We start from the raw sequence: 18,478 nt of genomic DNA on the forward strand, positions 1-18,478 counted from the left end.
TGCTAAGAGCCTGTCTCGACTCACCAGCATTTCTAGCTGCTACACTACCAACATCCTTTAACAGAAAACAAAAACAGTGCATTCAAAAACCCAACACTGGCCTACATTAGGCTGTGGCATGGTAAAAATACCCGTGTTTTTTGGATTACAGGTTCCTAAGCATCAGAAACAAGAGCTCTCCCCCCTTTCTTGCGTCAGTTTGCCTTATTTCTTCTCCAAGAATGGGACTTCAAATGTCTATGACGACATTTCCAGACCACTGCAGTCAACTTCCCCCAGCACTGCCAGAACAGGGAACCCTCCCTATGAAAGTTAGGATTAGGCAGAGCAAAAGAATTAAGGTGTTAGATGAAATTAAGTTCTTATTAACTTATATCTAGATTCTCTCCTTCCTTACTGGAAATGTTTGAGACCAGTTGTCAACAATCATGCCAATAGCTCCTTACTTTGAAAATCTGAACCGAGATGAGCTGTTCTTATCAGGTAAAAACACACTGGCAGTGATTTTTGGCTGTATCATCTATCTCAAAATCTTACTTAGGAAGCACTTCCTTCAAAAGTAAAGTATTTTAATCTGCAGCATCACAGGGGCCTCTTCTTACACCTGTGAAAGAGTGGCCAGAATCACAGAGTGACCCAATTCCAGGGGCTCAGGAGTGCTCAGACAACTCGGATGAAAACAGATCAGTGTGTTTACTACTGCATTTCACACTGAAAATATCACTCATGCAAATCATTTTATCAAGCCATTTTCTCAGTCACCTTGGTTATTCCCAAATTGATTGTGCCAGCAAGCGCTCTGCTGCATCAGTAAACTCCTGCACACGTTGTCAGACCATTTCTCAAAGCAATCACAAGGAAAGCCTGCTCCTGTTCTCCTCGCCATTGGAAAGGGACCATCCCAGCACAGCACCAGAAAAGGCACCACAAAATCCTCTCAAAAGGATGCAGAATAAATTAGAGGCGTGCATAGATATACAAACATTTGCAGACATACACAACAGCAAACAGCAGCAACTAATCCCATAAAATCCTCTGAGAGAACAGAAAGATTTCTCACTTTTTGAAACGTGATAATGAAAAAACAATTCCCAGATGCTCCACCAGATGAAATCATCTTGTTTGGAAGTTTATAATTATATATGTTAAATGCACCGGTCCACTTTCAAGATTAGTGATAACGATCCTACATTTTTAATAAAGCCCCTCGTCCCTAGGGATTCAACGTGAGCTTATGCAGGCACTCCAGGATCGTGGCAGCTACCTCTGCCTCGAGATGTGGCAGCTGTTTGATACAGCTGCACATGCTGTAAACAAGGCACCACAGCACAGAATAAATGGAGGACGTTTGTCAGGAAGGAGGAGAGTACAGAAAGAACTCCCATCACCCTTGATGCTTCCATACAAGAATTCCAAGACAGAAAATGACGGGATGGGTGTGCAGTCCCCAAAGACAAAGCAGGGAGTTCCTGCTCTCCTCCACAGCCTCTTAGCTCAGAGCAGTACTGGGACCAGCCTCCATGCTGCCCTCTAAATGCAGGCTGGTTCCTTTGCCCATGGGCACAGCCTGGGTTACAACAGCTCACCAAAACCAGAGTTGTGCTGATGTAAGCAGTGCGTGCAAGTTATGCCACTTTGGTAGGAACAGAAGAGAAGGATCAGCCCTAGTCCTTCAAGAAACACTCTTCAAGCTGCCCTTGAACTATGATGTCCAAACAAGACCTTCATTTTCTACTTGCAGGCATAGCCCTTGAGCCTTTCTGCAGGTAACCAGAGATGCTGGAAGAGAAAATATTTAACCTCTTGGTTATGAGGACAGAGTTCTCAAGGCTTTTAAAAAAAAAAATCAAACAGTCAGCAGAATATAATGCTGCAGAGAAAGGCTCACAAGTCATTACTGGAGATGTTGTACGAAATGAGTACAAGCAAAAGAGGAAACCTCCTTACGGTTTTAATGGGTTTGGAATTGAGCTCTTCAGAACAGAGAGCAGCCCATAAGGGACGCACAGCCTGGCAGGGCTGCATCCCACCACTACAGATGTTACAACTGATCACAAATAACCTCTGCAGCAAAAACCATCTCAGTGCTGCAACTGAGGTGTGAAAGTAGAAGGATGCACTGCGATTTCTGACTGCTGCATCCTTTACCTCCTTCCTTACTGTACAGACAAGCTCAAGCCACAGAAATAGTGGAGAGGCTTCAACCTTCCGTAAGTACCACAAGCCCTTATGCATATTCCAAAGAACTACTCCCAGAAAACCACACTTTAACTTGCTGTTAACACCACGACCTTCAGGTTTCACACAGCCACTCTTCCTTATCACAGTGTGAGGCCAAACTAATCAATAACAGGCTGTTAACGCCAATGAATTCACACCAGCAGTTTGTTTATAAAATGAAAAGTTACTGAAACAGAACTAAATACTGCCTAAACCAAATCAGCGGCACTCGCAATAAATAATTAAAGCAATAAAGTAGTTCATAAATAGAGAACAATTTAATTAATTTTCCCACCAGGTACAGAAATATCAATACAGCAGCAAGAGATGGGGCATATAGGAAGGCAGGGAGGTGAGGCACTCCTGTATCTGCAGACACTCAGCCAGCACAATAGCAAAATGATTGTGTATATACAAAAAAAGTATCAAATCCAAGCAGTAGTAGAGTACTTGGAAAGAATAAATAGCTATTGGGAGCCAGATAACGGGCCCAAGCAGAGAGACACTGCCCACGTGAAATACATTTTGTGAAGCTGAAGGATAGGAAGGATGGAGTGGGATGGATTATTTGAGGTAAGATCTTCACAAGCTTTAGATAAGCAGCTCTATTTGTGATCTATTCCTGCCCAAGGCTCCGCACGCCCTCTCCAGTGCTCACAGACATCTGTAAAGGCTTCACTTTCTCTCTATCTCCTACAGGTGGGCACCCAGGAGCACATGCACACACACACACAGCTGCTGCTTTCATGACTTGGTATCACAGGTACACACATTTTCCTCTCAGCCTGAACCAAAACCTTCAGGATGAGTAAAAATCAGCTGAAATAATGGAATATAAAACTGAGGAGATCATGCAGGTGTCAGCTGTAGAGTACTGCAATACCACAGTATTAAGTGCATTTAAGGAAGGCGCTACAAAACATCAGCACAGCAGCTACCTTGGGCTGTTAAAATGCTTCCGACTCCTTTTTAAGGAAGGTAAGCACAGACTTGGCAATCTCATCTCCCTGTAAAGCACAGCCTTCCCCAGAGAGGGCTGTGTGAAGCCATCACGCAGTTGTGTATCACAACAAGGTACAGCAGAAAGTCATCTGAGGCCGGCCATGTCACAGAAACATCCATCAAAAATAATTCAGCACAGCAAACAGAGAAGTCAGACTGACTTTGACAGCTGAGCTCTCCTCTGACGACACTCCACCTCCAGCACATTTGGTGCCATTCACCCCCACGTGGGAATTGCTGCTGGGAGGGTGCAAAGTGATGCAAAGCAGACAGGAGGTGCTGCTCCTGGAGGCACTGCTGAGCACTGAATTTCATCCACTTCTCTTTTGCACGCACCCTTGCTCCAAGAGAGGCTCTGTAACACAACCACCACAAAGGCTGCCTCTCAAACTTGGCTCAAGCAATGCCACAAACCAGGCACTTTATAATTATTCACTGCACACCACAGCATCCTTTTGTATGTTCTGCATGATCTCTCTAGCTGTCAATGAGATGGGAGACCAAGCAGCTAAAGGCCAAATTTGCAAACACAGCCAGGTGCACAGCGCCCAGCAGAACCAGAGCAGGGTGAGCCTGGCAGCAAGAAGAACATGGAAAGGAAAGGCTCCACAAGCAGGTCTGGCCCAAAGCAATGCAGTGGTGACAGGCAGGAGACCCTGCTTTTTGGGGCAGGTCAGTATATCTGTGCAGAAGTGAGGGTTTAATGCCCTGCACCCAGAGCACACTGCAGTTCCTCCAGTGTTAAAAGGAGTCCCCAACAACTGCTGCAGCACGCCAATGCTAAAATGCCCTGGGTATCCCTTTAGATTTGCTCTGACAAGTACACCTAAGGATGTCAAGTTCCTTTGCAACATTCAGAGTTCAACAGGAAAACCACCTGCTCTGAAAACGTACATGGGAGAAATAGTAGCACCAATAAGCATTAGCAGCTGCCCGGTAAATAACTTCTCCAGCAAGCAAATCCATCTGTTCAGCTCTTGGTCTGCAGTCCCTGCCTCACCTTCATGAATGACTAATTTGATTTTAAAAGATTCAGATCAGCAAGGCAGACCAGACCCAGAGCTTTCTTCTTTCACAGCGCTAGGGTCTTCTTCAAAACAATTCTCTTGCTCACCCATTCTAATTGCCATACAACAGAAACTGCCTCTCTTCCTGACCCTCCTGCGCCTCCTGTTGGGTTTTCCTTCCCACCATCAAGTAGGCTCTCATGCAGCCTTTTCATTCTGCTGCTTTTCTTTCAAAGAGGATCTGATTCAACTTGCCCTTAGCCAGTAAATTTATTTCCAGATAAGAGAGCCTGAAAGCTCTATCCACAAAGACTTGAAGAATTGTTTTTCGCTGCCTGCCTGCACGTGATGTAACATTGCAGTGCTAGCCTGGCAGGAACCAGTACTATTGAAGGGCTGAGATTTGCAGGAAACCAAGCACAGCCAAGGGCAGACCTGCAGGGCAGACAGCTCTGCTCCACACACCATCAGCCCGGCTCACCCCCAGCCTCCTCCAGCATCACTGCTGTATACGTGAGACCAGAAATAAACAGCCTCATTTTTAGTTTTCATTAGGCTCCCAAAACCTAATGCCTCCCTGTAATTTTACACTGAATAATCAGGCAACATCAGAAACACTTGTAGACAAAAGGTGGAACTGCACTGTGGAGAGGGGCTCTGCTGGGTGAAGGACAAGAGCTCAGCAAACCACTGTCCCTGCCCAGTCCCTGAGCCCAGGTCTCCAACCTGTGGGTATTTTTAACAGCTTACTGTGGCTGACTCAGTGTCATCTCCTGAACCCAGACAGAGCACTGTTGCCTTCTACTGCAGAGTGTATTGCTGGCACACATGCACACAGTTTCACTAACAGCTTTATTTTAAGGATACTAAAATACTTTCTCCACCCCACGCAACGTTACTAAGTTTATTTGGTGTTATCCTCACTTTCTACATGAGAAAGAGAAAGGTTACTTGCTGTAATGGAGATAATACAGAGGCTTTTAGGACAAAAAGGCCATATTCAATACGAATTCAATACAAAACTCTGAAATTCATTCAAAAGCATGCACGCAGCCAACAAAGATACAAGAAATTCCTATTAATTCCTACTATTCTCAGAATTGTATGAATAGAAGTTGAATTATTTCTGAAGCTCAGGCACAGCTAGAGGTATTAGGCTCCAAGCACTCAAGATGCATTTCAGGGTCTCTAACTCAATGAAGACCGAGGGATAGGGGTTAGCTGTAACATAAACCCAGTGCATCCATGTATTCAGCATAAACAGTGCTGATACAGGATAAAGCATCACAGCACCAGAGTGACAGAGGTACCAGTACCTCCTTGCTGCTGTCTCCTGTTTTTCCTCTTACAACTTGTATCAGATCAATGGATATTACTTTCCCTTTAAACTTGCCTCACTGAAATCATGACAAAGGCACAGAACAGCAACCGAATGAGGTTTGCACACAGAAAGCAAAGCGTACCAAATCACTCAGACTAATATAGCTCCAGGAATCAATAGGAGTATTTTTAACCACTCTCATATATCTCTGCTCTGCTTCTGCTACTGGAAGTACCAGAATAGATGGAGTCTCTCAGGCATCAACAGAGTCAGATCTGCAGCACCTGGGTGTGCTTCTGCAAAAGCCTTTGAAAGAGGCACCACGACTCCCTGACAGACACAGTGTGCCAGGGGCAGGGGCACAGCTCACAGGCTCAGTGCACCAGTCATTCAATCTTAAAAGAAACAACAACAACAAAAGACTAGCCAAAAATGACAGAAAAGGCACCAACCACAGAGAAAAACACTAAAAGCTACACTACAGTTTTGGAGGACAATCTGCAACCTAATCTTGCCTTTCTTCCTTCTTTAACGTATGCACACCGTTATTTGAAGCTTATCAGAGTCGTTGGGATGGGATCAGCAAGGAGCACAGAGTGCCCCAGCAAGCAGCTACGAGCTGCTATGTATTAAGGCTGAATGCTAACCAGGACCTGAAGGATTTGCTATTGCCCTGCAAGGGAGAGGCACATCATGGCTATGAGGTTACAGAGGACTGACATTTTGCTAGTGTTATGAAGTTAAATATTACAATTAGTTTTAAGTAGATTTTTATCTTGGAAATCACATCAGCTTTGGTGATGTTCACATCCCAGTAAGCCACGTTGTCCTGTGTCCCACCACCACAGAACACCCCTAAAGCCTTGGCTGCCAGGTCAGAGAACATATAAACACAAAATACAAATATATGCACATTTAAAAGTCCTCCACATAGCTGGCATCATATTAAATATTCTCTGTCAAAACTGTCATTTTGTTTTTGGCCAAAAAAGAAAGAAGTAACTCAGACAAAGGAGATAAAAAAGGGAGACCTGAAGGCCATTTTTATCTTAATAGCTGGAAAACACACAATTAGATTTTTGACAGCAAGTAAAGAAAGCAGAATGTGTTTACAGTAACACAAATCAGCAAATTCCATTCAAGAATAAAGAGCTGCAATCCAGTATCTGACAACTGCCATTAATGTCTACACCTGACAGACTACTCCTGCACTCAAGTTCCCCTGGCTTCCTTCTATCTCAGTTGGCATAATAAAAGATACTGCGTTCTCCCTACAAGCCTTGACTCCCACACCCTAGCACCTGATACAGAATGGGCACAGAGAATACAGATTTTTATCCTAAGAAGAAAATGTTTGTCCTCAGCAAGGACTAACCAAACCCCATCTAAAGCAACCCAACCCTATGGCTTTATAGAACATTCCCAGCAGCTCCAAGGTACGCTCATGGAAGCCTCAGATCTTTCTGCCATATGGAATGCCTCGAGGGAGATGGATGGTGCCCCTGGTGACATCAGGAAGCTTCCAGAAGTTAAAAGGAAATATTGCCAAAGGTGATATTTGTGGAGAACAACTCATTTATCTTCATAGCAGCATTTGTTGCAATAATTAATGAGAAATTTGCCTCACTACAGATACAGTGAATTACAGAATCACAGCATCATCAGGGTTGGAAAAGACCTCCAAGACCATCCAGTCCAACCATCCACCTACCATCAATATCTCCCCCCTAACACATCTTCCTTTCGTACAACATCCAAACATTTCTCAAATACCTCCATGAACACTGACTCAACCACCTCCCCAGGCAGCCCATTCCACTGACTGACCACTCTTTACTTCTTTTTCCTTTCCCCAAATATCCAACCCAAACCTACCTGGTGTGACTTGAGGCCATTCCCTCCAGTCTTACTGCTGTGTTTAGCTTTTGTTTAGCTTCATTTTTGTATGAAGCAGCAAAATCTAAACCCATCTCTTCTCATTGGAAATTAATTTAAAAAATTGAACTTTTGTATGTAAGTCAGCACGGGTCTCAGCTTTAAAAACTAATAGTTCTATTAATTCTACCTTATTCTTGCTCACAAGGAGCTTAGCTACAAGCTGCAGCAGCTATAAGGTAAGTTCACAAATTACACATTGCTGAGGAGATTTTGCTTGTGCAAAGAAAGAGTTAAGATCTCAATTAAGTGCAATGCAGTTCCCAGTGACAGAGGGCAGGGACAATAATGGTGTCCCATCAGTGCTGCCTCCCCCTGGAACGCCTTGCCACTGCTGCCCAGCTTCCCTCCCTCCCCTCTGCTCTAAATCAATCTCCTGAAAGGAGCAATATTGTTGTGTTGACAGAAATCCTGTTATCCCATGGGAATTCCTCTGAAAAAAATACCAATAGGTTTGGCTTAAAGGAAGTTTGAAGTTTATTGCTGCAAAACCACAAAAGTGAAATGGAAGCTCTGAAAAGGGAGAGGGCCATCATTAGAGTGCTGAGACAATATTGGTTTATCTAAACAAAAGAAAATAAGTTGGGAAATTTTAATGCTTCCCCCTGCGTTCTTTTTGTTAAACGAATACAACAAAATGTCTTTCTGTTATGTCATTCATTCTATTAATTGTGATACCTGCAGGAGCTGAAAATAATGCTTCAGGCTTTCTAAATGAACAGGGAAAAAAGACACCATGGCAAAAGTCCATGTTGGGGCACAAATTCAACAAGGACAGCATGCAGAGCTGCTCTCACAGCAAGCCCAGACTCTACCCCTCTGGTGAACAAGCATCTCGTGAAATACTCATAGAGCTCCTGCCTGCTGGATGGGAGAGGGGTGAGGAAGAAGGCAGGGGACTTTAATTACTGCTTCTGTTTTAAAATACTAGAGGTGCACAGTTAGAGATGTCTGAAAGATGACAGGGTCATCTAAGCAGCTGCAGTACAGCTCAGCTCTGATAAACATGCCCTGATGAGCACACTTCCTTTGAAGAGTGAATTATAGCCCCGATACACAGATCAGCAAGGATTTTTTCCTGATGATGCTACTTGCATCAGGTGAACATTAAAAAGTGGTAAAGAGCTGTTTTTAAAAGTACTGCATTCTGAAAGAAATCTTTTTAAAGCTCACCCTGAGCTGGATCAGCTCCCCAGCACTTCCACACTCTCCAGAGATACTTTAGGACATTCCAATGGCAACTGCAACCTCAGACTTAATGAAATGCTCGCTTAGCAAAGCCTCTAATCCAAGTGACCTGTTTCGAATACATTTAGAGATGCTGCCCAAATACAAACCTTCAAGCTCTGTGGGGGCGTTTATTCTACTTTCAAATAGGAAGTAGGGGACTTCCTGCTTTCCACATTCCTTTACCACTGTCTTCATATGAAACTTTCCTCTAAGATGGTGCTTAGTACTGAGAGCAGTCAGGGCTTCAGGGATAGCTCAAGGTACCTGCATGCCTTTCATTATGCCCCATGTTGGGACTAGCAGCAAGGAGTGGCTTGGCAGTGGTTTTGAGACCAACAGACCACTATGAACATTTTGCAGCCCATGATGGCAGCTTACCCTGTGGCAGTGGCAGAAGCAGCTATAGAGACATAAAGCATTTCTGTACAGTTGCACAGTAAGGACAATGTAGTCCATTTAGTGTTTCCCCTGTGTCACTCAATTTATTGCTGAACTTCCCTCATAGTTGAGATGCTGCTCAAATCCCCCCTCCTGCATGCTGGTTACATCCCATCAATATCTACCCCTGCTATGGGCACAGGAATACCCAGCTCACATACCTGGCAGCACAGCTGAGCTAACTGCAACAATCCCATCCTTTATGAACTGTTGTTTCTCTGTACAAACATACCTGGCAATGGATCATCCCTCACTGACACGGATGCCAACAGAGTCAGACTTGCTGATAACAGCTGCACAGGGCTGCCTCCAATTTCTGGCTTCATTCACTCTATTTCCAGAGAAGAAAGTTTGCCATACTGTTGATTTTGCTAAACGTGGTTGATGAACTTATTTAATGGGATATAAGGAAGAGTTAAAATCTAAACCTAGGACTGATGTAATTTAAGAAAAATAATTCTAGAAAAAATAAGTCAGTGAAAAGAAAGACTATGGAAAACAAAACAGGAAACTTACAAAGGATAATGAAAGATCCAGCTGAAGTAGCTCTGAGAAAAAGTGAGTTTAAATCATACAAATATGTAAAGCAAATTCATAGGATAGGCAGCTTACATCACAGACTTTCAATGGCAGCAGGAAAACAAATAGATGAAGGGTCACTGCATACTATTGCCACTTGCTTTGTGGTTGCAGTGAGAAGCTAAATTGAAATCTTGTAAGAAGTGACATTTTGAAAAACTTCCAATCCTGCAGATAGAGAACAGGGCACTTTTTTCCTTGTTGCACTTTTTATTCTCCAAGCAGGAGCATAACTTCAAGCTATTATCTGCTGGCTGCACAAGGTGCGTTTCAGCTGTGGTCTTTCTACCAACTATTCCATACAACAAACTACAGCTACAGACACTGATAACCCAGCAGAGCTGAACCTATACACTGAATAAAATTAGAAAACAGGCTGCAGCTTATCCCTTCTGAAGGAACAGGCTCTGAAATCTATAGGTCCTATAGGTCCAGAATCACTTTTCACACACTGATTTCATGCTGGTGGAATATGTAGCTTGATTTCTGAAGCATCCAGTAGTTTTCTATGTAACCAGAAGGACAGCTGGGCTGGGATTCAGTTCTCCTGAATGCCATACCCTAGGGGCAGACCGAAGTCAAAAGGGAGACACATTTTTTAACCGAACCAAAACTGAGAGGTTAAAAGGAGAGATCTGAGTACAAAGCACCTCTGAGAGGCAAGGGTGAAAAAAGGGAGGAGAAGGGGCTGGGATGTGAGGACCACAGTCCCACTTTCTAAATGAAATGAAGCCTGCCCCTCATACCTCATCCCACAGAGGAAGCGGCTCTCAGTGGTTATAATGCCTTACAGTTGTATGCAAAACAACAAACTGCTCTCATATTCTCCTACAGATCTCATCAAACAGCAAACAAGCAGTATGGCATAGATAAATAACTACTGCCTTGTGACAAACAAGGAAATATTTATGGAAGGCTATTAAACCTTGATTACTTGTCTCAGAGACTGGAGCAGACTCAGAATCACCAATCAGCTCTGCTGGCAAAATACATATTTACAAATGCTTTAACATTCAGAGTTTACCCAATGGACCAAAATGGCTTATTCATTCTATTCTAGCTCTACTTTGGTCTACCAAATACAGTAAATGTGCTGTTAGGTGCACAATGAAAACCCTTTTAGAGAAGTAACTGCACCATGTTATACACATAAGTTCTTTTCCAAACACCAAGAACAACTGGAACATTTTACAGACTCATAATTTCCTATTAAAAATATACTGGCATACTAAGCACCGAGCTGAAATCTGGCTTGGAAACGTGCAGTCTGAAAGAAACACTCACCAACACAACAGAGCCCCCTGAGAACACATTCATTGGGTGTTTCCTACAGCAGCACCCAAGGACTTAGCTACAGTACCAGCCAGCCTGGCCCTGGGTTTGGTGAGAATTTGACACAATGGAAGATGGCATTGGACACACAGGTATGTACTGCAAATGCCACCAATGGTCACCTTGTAGTCACTGCCCTGACAGAGTCCAGCAGCACCAGGAGGCAATGGAAGGGCAGCATGAGCACTCCCTGCTTCAGCTGGGCTAACCAGGAATGCTTGGCACACCACTGCCATCACAGACAAAGGCCACAGCCACCTGGTTATGGCTGCTTGAACTGAGAGAGCATGAAGGGGGCAATTCCTGTCTTCATTTATCTCATCTTTGGGCAGCGAGTTGAAGCCCTGGAATATTAGCTTAATTGCTCTGCCTTGTGATAAAAGCTCAGTTTAGGAAGAAATGGCATGCTGATACCTAATAAGTCTAACTGAAAATATACCGTGCTCTTGCACATTAAGTGGCCTAGCAGCATATTTCAAATCATGACTTAAATTCATTGAGACCAGAAGCAATCCTGGACATTGGGCTTTCTGACTGTAAGTCTGCAGTCTGCTATTTCGCTGGTTTGAGACACAGTGAATAAAAAGAGTTGAATATTTACATGCTCCACTCTGCTGCCTTTACAGGAAACACCTGCTCATTTTTCTTTAACCCTCACAAAACAGTTTATTGTATTGTGGTCTGGCAACTTGGGGTTTCCAGCAAATATGCACCTTTCAACATTGTTTGCAAGCCCTCTCAATAGGAGAGGCTTCCACATCATGCACTGGGCTGTGAAACAACTGTATTTGACTTCAGTGATTTACCAGCAGCCCTGTCTAACAGGGGAGGGCTGGGAACAGAGATCAGGGAATGCAACTGCAATCCAAAAGGGCAGGAGGGCAGGAAGGAGGATCCAGAGAATTACAGGCTGTCAGTCCGACCTCAGTACCAGGGAAGATTATAGAGCAGATCATTTCAATTGTCCTCTCTGTGCTGTGGGATGACAATTGAGTGATCAGCTGCAGACAGCACAGGGTTATGAAAGGCACATCCTGCCTGGCTTACCTGGTCTCCTTCTATGACAAGATGACCTTCTTAGTAAATGAGGGAAAGGCTGGAGATGCTGTTTACCTGGTTTTTAGCGAAGCATTTGACACTGTCTCAGCATTCTCCCAGTTCTCCCACAGTCTGACTGTGGCTTGGACAGGTGCACAGGTTGCTAAATGAAACAGTGCGCCAGACTCAGAGACAAAAAGGTTAGGGAGTTTTTTTAAACATGCAGAGAAGAGGGTGACAACATCAAAGGAACTGGAAAACAGGAGTTAGAAAGGAATGATTGCTGAAATTGGGCTACCTGAAGCCAGGTCACAACAAGGAAGCTGCCAGTCTTTTTCATGTGACAAGTGGTCGGAAAAGGTTACAGCTTTAGGTAGCACCAGAGGAAGTTTAGATTGGATATTAAGAAGAATTTCTTCATAAGGAGAGTGATCAAGCTCTGGAAGGGGCTCGGTTTTGTCCAGAATGTTGATGGTGTTTGCATCCACTCATCCTTGCTCAGAGCCCCATGCATGTGTGCATAGTGCCAACAGCTACAATAAGGCAGTATGGGACCACTCATATCACTGATTATTAACTACTGTGGCAAACACCAGCGAGTGAGTCAACTATTTTGGGTCCTTCTCCCTCCACATGGTTGTACTCTGTTAACTCACATCACCTACAGCCATAAAATATAACGAATTATAATCAAACACTGATGCTGACATATGTGGGAGTGAAGAACTTTGTCCAACCTCTACTCCCACTTTGGGTTAGTCTGCCTCCACAGGAACATACTAACTTGATACATACATAGCATACACACAAAGGTGTATAGATTTGTGTAGTACCTTCAAATCTAGATGCCATTTGAATTACCTGACAGCCAAGATCTTTTGGAGCACAGCTATTGATTTCCAGGAGGTTTGACCAGGACATAAGGAACGTAAGATTTCTTGGACTCTAGCAGTAGGAAGAGAACAACGGGATGGGAAATTAATAGGTGATTTACTATAAAAGAAATTACAGCTGATTGCTTCACTGTGCCCCTGAAGGGGCTGAGGAGAGAAACTTGCTGCTCCTGCCAAGTTTTGAGAGCCTTTCATCTTCCGTGGATAGGTGGAAATTTGCAATGTGCAAAAGGAAAGGATGAAGTCAATAGGATCTCTAAAGGGCATTATTGTTTCATAACCATGACTCAGTTTTTCATCTAGGGCAAAAGTGGCAAATCATGAAGTTTTCCTTAAGCTATTGGCAGGATCCTCCACCACTGCTGAACTGATGCACTTTCAATAAAACTTCTGCGTTTTCTGTTCTGTAGTCTTCATGGTGACCAGTAATTCACTGCAGCAATGATGATTCTGTACCATTAAATACATAAAAATACATATAAGACTTTCACAATACTGAGCTTGTGACTACTTCAAAGAAAAGGCTTCAACCTTTTAATGCTGAAAAGATAACCAAAGTTCAGGTCTTTATGGTAGTTAGATGTCATCTGTTTGAATAAGCCTGGAGTTACATCTCATTTAAGATTATATGGACAAACAGAGTGGAAGCAATCTGCTTGAACATTTCTTGGCTAAATGCTTTAAAAAGCATCTTTTGACACTAATTTGTTGAATGGATGATTGTGAGCAACATAAAAACAAATTAAAAGTTTTACGTGTTTGGACTAGATCCTCAGCTAGTAAAAAGAGAGAGAGGTCCATTAAATTCAGCATGGCTTTGCTTGTTTGTGTCTGAAGATCTAGCTCTCTGCTTAGTGACTACCCACACATATGGTCATACAGTTCTAGCCTGCATACAACTTATTCTGGGTACTGAGCACCCTTTAGCCCTGCACTGCCAAAAGCAATAGGAGCATTTGTCAGCTCCAGAAGTTACAGAATCAGACCTTATGTGGTTAATTATTCAGGAAAACCACCAGATGCCCCTTCTACTGAATGCACAGAATTAGATGTGGAAGTACATGGCTTTTATACAAGTTATTTTCATCTTTAACACGAACCAACAAGTATCATATGTTCATATCTACTCATTACACAGTGCAATCTCTACTTTCAAAGTTAAGTCCAGCCATTGTAAAGCCAAATGCTCACAGGTAAACCCTTTGGAGCTTGGTCTGGCACTTCTGCTTTGCTATAAATTTCCTAGTCTCCCAGTTTTCTGCTGAATGCTCTTCTCACTTTCACTAAACACACGCATCATCCACTGGCCAGCATGAACTGCAGCTTTCCTTTCAACCCCTGCTCTTGCCCTGTTGTGCCCCACCAGTCCTCCTGCATCTATTTTCACTATCCTCAGCAACCGATACGAACATACAGGTTATTAACATTTTTACTCAATTTCCCTTTCTTGAACGCTACAGGAAACCAGCAATAATGCAAACATCTGACATCAGAGACATCCACACCTGGACAGAAGGACAGATCACACCCCCACTCACCTCCCAGTGCAGGGAGCTCATCTGTTCAGCATACACTCAGAGTGCCAGCAGGCACTGAGATGAGAATAATTCAGAAAGCAAGAATTTTGAGGCAATACTGCATCTTTACTGCAAGAACTGCATGGAGGCACAGTTGTGTGGATGTACAGAGTAAGTAATTAGAAAGTATTTAGATAGAAAGTGTGAGAAGGCTGGACAGTTTGGAAAAGCCTGCCTGCTTTAACTTGCTCCCCAACCTGAATTTATAAGAGCAAGAAAATGGTATTCAAATCCTGTGCTTATTAACCACATGCTGGGTTTTGTTTTTCTCTTTAAAGAAGGCATCACAAAATCCTGTGTCTCGTGTCATGTTCTTTTTTCCATTACAGGAATATAATGCAGATGCAAACTGCACCGGGTTGTGTCTGAGAGCAAAATTTCAACTCGATGGGATTAAATGGGAAGTACAAAGATATTGTTGCAGCTTCTAATCAGCTACCAGAATGAGTTTCTTCAGTTCACAGAGCATTTTTAGTTTCAAAGGATAATAACCAAACACCAGCTCGACATCCCAGGAACAAAACAGATCTGCCAGCTCTGCCGCTTAAATTCAGAAAGAAATCAGTCTTCATACATCACAGAGGAAGTTGTCTGCCAGCTGCAGCCAGGGAGGCATCTCCCCTCCATATCACAGCAATTAAAAGTTCACCTAATTACATTTGATCCTGTGCCAACAGAAGCCAGATGAAGCCATTCATCGATTGTAATGGGCTTTGGAGCTGCCTCAAAATTTCTCCAGCATATGCAGTCCTGACTCTGGAAACCAAAAGCATCCCAGTTTAAATAGGCTTATCCACAGCTGAAAAAAAGAAAGTGTTTTCACATCTTTCTTCCATCCAATAAATACAACCCTATAGTCCAGGCAGAACTGACCATCAAATGCCTATTAAATGGACTATTTGTTGAAAGAAATAAGTACAGTCAGTGTTTACCCACGGACCATTTGACAGCAACCAAGGCTTTGTTTCCTTGGAAAGAAGGATACTCCTTCAATCTAAAGAAATCAAGCCTTTTGCCCAAAAGGAAAAACATCTGAGAAGTGTAAGCCAGGCCTGCCCCCCACTTCAGCAAAAACATTTAAAAGTGCCCTTGCACAATTCCACGATCACTACATAAAAGCAATAATAAATGTAATAAATAGAATATGCTTGCTACAGCTCTTATTTGAGGTGACTTCTGTTTGATATTTTTAAGTTTCATTTTTTCAGCTTTCAACCACAAAGCCAAATATTCCTCAAAGGGATGGGGGACAACGTTCACAACATCCACCTTCTCCAAGAAGAAACATTCAAACCTCTTGTGATCTTCTTTAGTTTCCTCAAGTGAAAAGAATTCACAACAAGTAATTCAACAATTACTACTCTGAAGAAAAAAGCCTCAATTTTAAAAATCAGATCACATAATATAACAAAATTTGTAATAGATTGTGTGCCTTTTTATTTTCATTTTGAAACACTCCTGTTTTTTCTAGGCCTAAGTATGCCTGTTCTGCAAACATCGAGTGCTCATCAGGCTCCTGAAGGAGACTTGTTGGGTTGCTGTACAGGAACTACTGAGGACTGACTCCAGAGATGACGATCCTTAATCATTGCTGAGAAACCCCCAGGCAGCTCAGCAAACCCACCAGCTTTACTGGCCAGTGTCTACTTACCATGTTGGCATTTTCTTCCTGAATTCCAAGGAGTCTGCAGTCCTTCAGACACCTCATTTCTGAGACGACACCAAAGGGAGACTTCTTGGCTATCACTCTTGCCTCCACTCCCCTCCTCACCTCTAAGCCTCCTGACAGATAATTCCTTCAGCAGAAACACACTCAATACAATAAGCTTTTGTTCCAATCTCAAGAAGTGCTTTCTGTTCGGAGACTGCTACATTAAGCCCTCCAAACAGAAATCAAGCCTTGCCCACTCTGTGAAGACAAACAAAAAAATCCACCTGAGCCTGGGAATTCAGTGTTTAGAGCCACTGAACTAAAATCCAATCACTGCTCGCAAGGAGCATTTTCAAAGCATCTGCACGACCCATAAACTCAGTATTACATTCAAAAACTGTTATTTGAATTCGCAGGTGTTCGGGATACTTTCAATGGTAAGTAGACTTTGGAGACCCGAATCACATCTCAACTCAGACTTGTGGTACTTTCACAGAATTTTGTTCATTAAATCCTTCTTTCCACCAGAGCAAGGCTGGACTCGGTCTGTACATCAGTAATGAGCTGCACCACACACTCCACAGTTAGATAAATGCCTCCACATCCAGGAAGCAAAGCTGTTTCTCTACATCTTAGATCCACTTCAACAACCCAAAAGCCCTCCTCAGATTGAGGCTGACCGAAGTCTGACAAAACAGAATTTCCTCATTAGAAAAGTGATAGAAAATCATTTGGCAGAAGTTTGGTCAAACATACACGTGCCAAAAAAACTGAGCTAACAAAATTTCTTCTACAGCAACTGCTATGATTTAAATTGCTCAAGTCCCTCTGCTGTCTCAGCCTCACTGGGCTGCACAGCCCTGGCCTGGAGAGCCACGACCACCTTGAAAAACACCAGAAATCCAATCATTGCCCAGATGACAAGTTACACTTGTACCTGGCCTTTCCTTTTATACAATGAAACAGTGCTAGTTACAACCTCTTTCTGATACACAGGATGCCCAAAGCAATAGTAGCAGTTACTGAATAAAAACAGGGAAAGCATTCGTTTGTTTAACAGCAGAGTGCCTCCCACTTCACATTACACCAACAGAGATGACACAAAACTGCATGAAAACTTTCAGAAAACTTCTCCTAAACAAAATCAAAACCAAGTAACCATAAGGAGCTCTTTGATGGGCAACTTAGGCAGCTGCCAGGAACCACCAATGAGCTGCTCACAGCAGCAAGCAACCAGTTACAAACAGCAATGCAAAAGAGTATGCAGGAGCAGGACCTGAGCTCAGGGCACCAGCAAATTCATGTTCAACATTACTGCACTGTGGGGAGGGGGATTTGAAGCACACAAATGCACTGAAAGCCTTGTTTAAGCCTTTTTCCCACCCCTAAAGTGCTCCCAGGGTCAGAGTTCAGATCCTCTGCCAGCACTCCAACTTGGACTTGCATCCCCAAGACTGTCATTTAATTCTGTGCAGGAAGAAAAACTTTGCATTTAAAAAAAAATCTTCAAGTCACTACTTTAAAAATCTGTCAGGCAAGTGCTAGGAGGCAGCCTTTGAAATCTGGCAGCAGTACATCCTTTCAAATGTGTAAACTCATGTTTGCTTTAAGAAGTCACTGCAAGAATACTCAACACCAACAAGCAGATTGAAAGAAAACTTCCCTACCTTTTCTTCTTGTGACTTCAAACCTTCCGGATACCTATAAGGAAAAGGAGAATTGTTTGTGGTTTTTTGAAAAGTACAAGAGTTGTTCAAAGGCAGCAAGAACAGAAATCCCTAAAAACATCAGTCACTGTCACAGAGAGCCATCCGTGAAGCTCTATGCAGTAGCTGAGTAATTGCAAATAAACATTTAGGTTTGTTCACAAATATTTTGGTAGATTAATACATCACTTGAAGCAATTCATCATTCTGCAGTAGGCTACATGACAGAGCACAATTTCTTACCCAAAATTGATTTCTTTTTTATTTGTTAGAAGGTTTTATTATTTTTATTAATATACTAAGAACTTGGGATCAAGGGGGAAGGAAGATTTAGAAATTTTCAGCAGGACCTGTCTCAAATACCTGAATAATCTCAAAATAACCAGGCTACTCGTGCTCACTTCAGTATTTGCATAGCTACATCTGCTCTGTTTCTTGCAAAGCATCCCTACTACCTCCCACCATACACCTTTTAGAGACACACACTGCTTAAAGTCCCACTGGGTAATGCACTCCCAACAACTTACCTACCCATTCTAATGGTGATAC

At 42.9% G+C, this 18,478-nt stretch overlaps 1 protein-coding gene across 1 annotated transcript in view; it reads right to left on the reverse strand.

The window, feature by feature from the left end:
• FSTL4 (follistatin like 4) overlaps positions 1-18,478 on the reverse strand; it is a 182,702-nt gene that overhangs the window by 152,755 nt on the left and 11,469 nt on the right. The window contains exon 3 of the mRNA XM_042881584.1: positions 17,891-17,924. Coding sequence (XP_042737518.1) covers positions 17,891-17,924 — 34 coding nt within the window. The remainder of the gene's footprint in view (positions 1-17,890; positions 17,925-18,478) is intronic.

This window comes from Lagopus leucura, unplaced genomic scaffold, assembly GCF_019238085.1.
Source record: "Lagopus leucura isolate 7727_CA_CO unplaced genomic scaffold, USGS_WTPT01 Super-Scaffold_100030, whole genome shotgun sequence".
Classification (NCBI taxonomy): domain Eukaryota; kingdom Metazoa; phylum Chordata; class Aves; order Galliformes; family Phasianidae; genus Lagopus; species Lagopus leucura.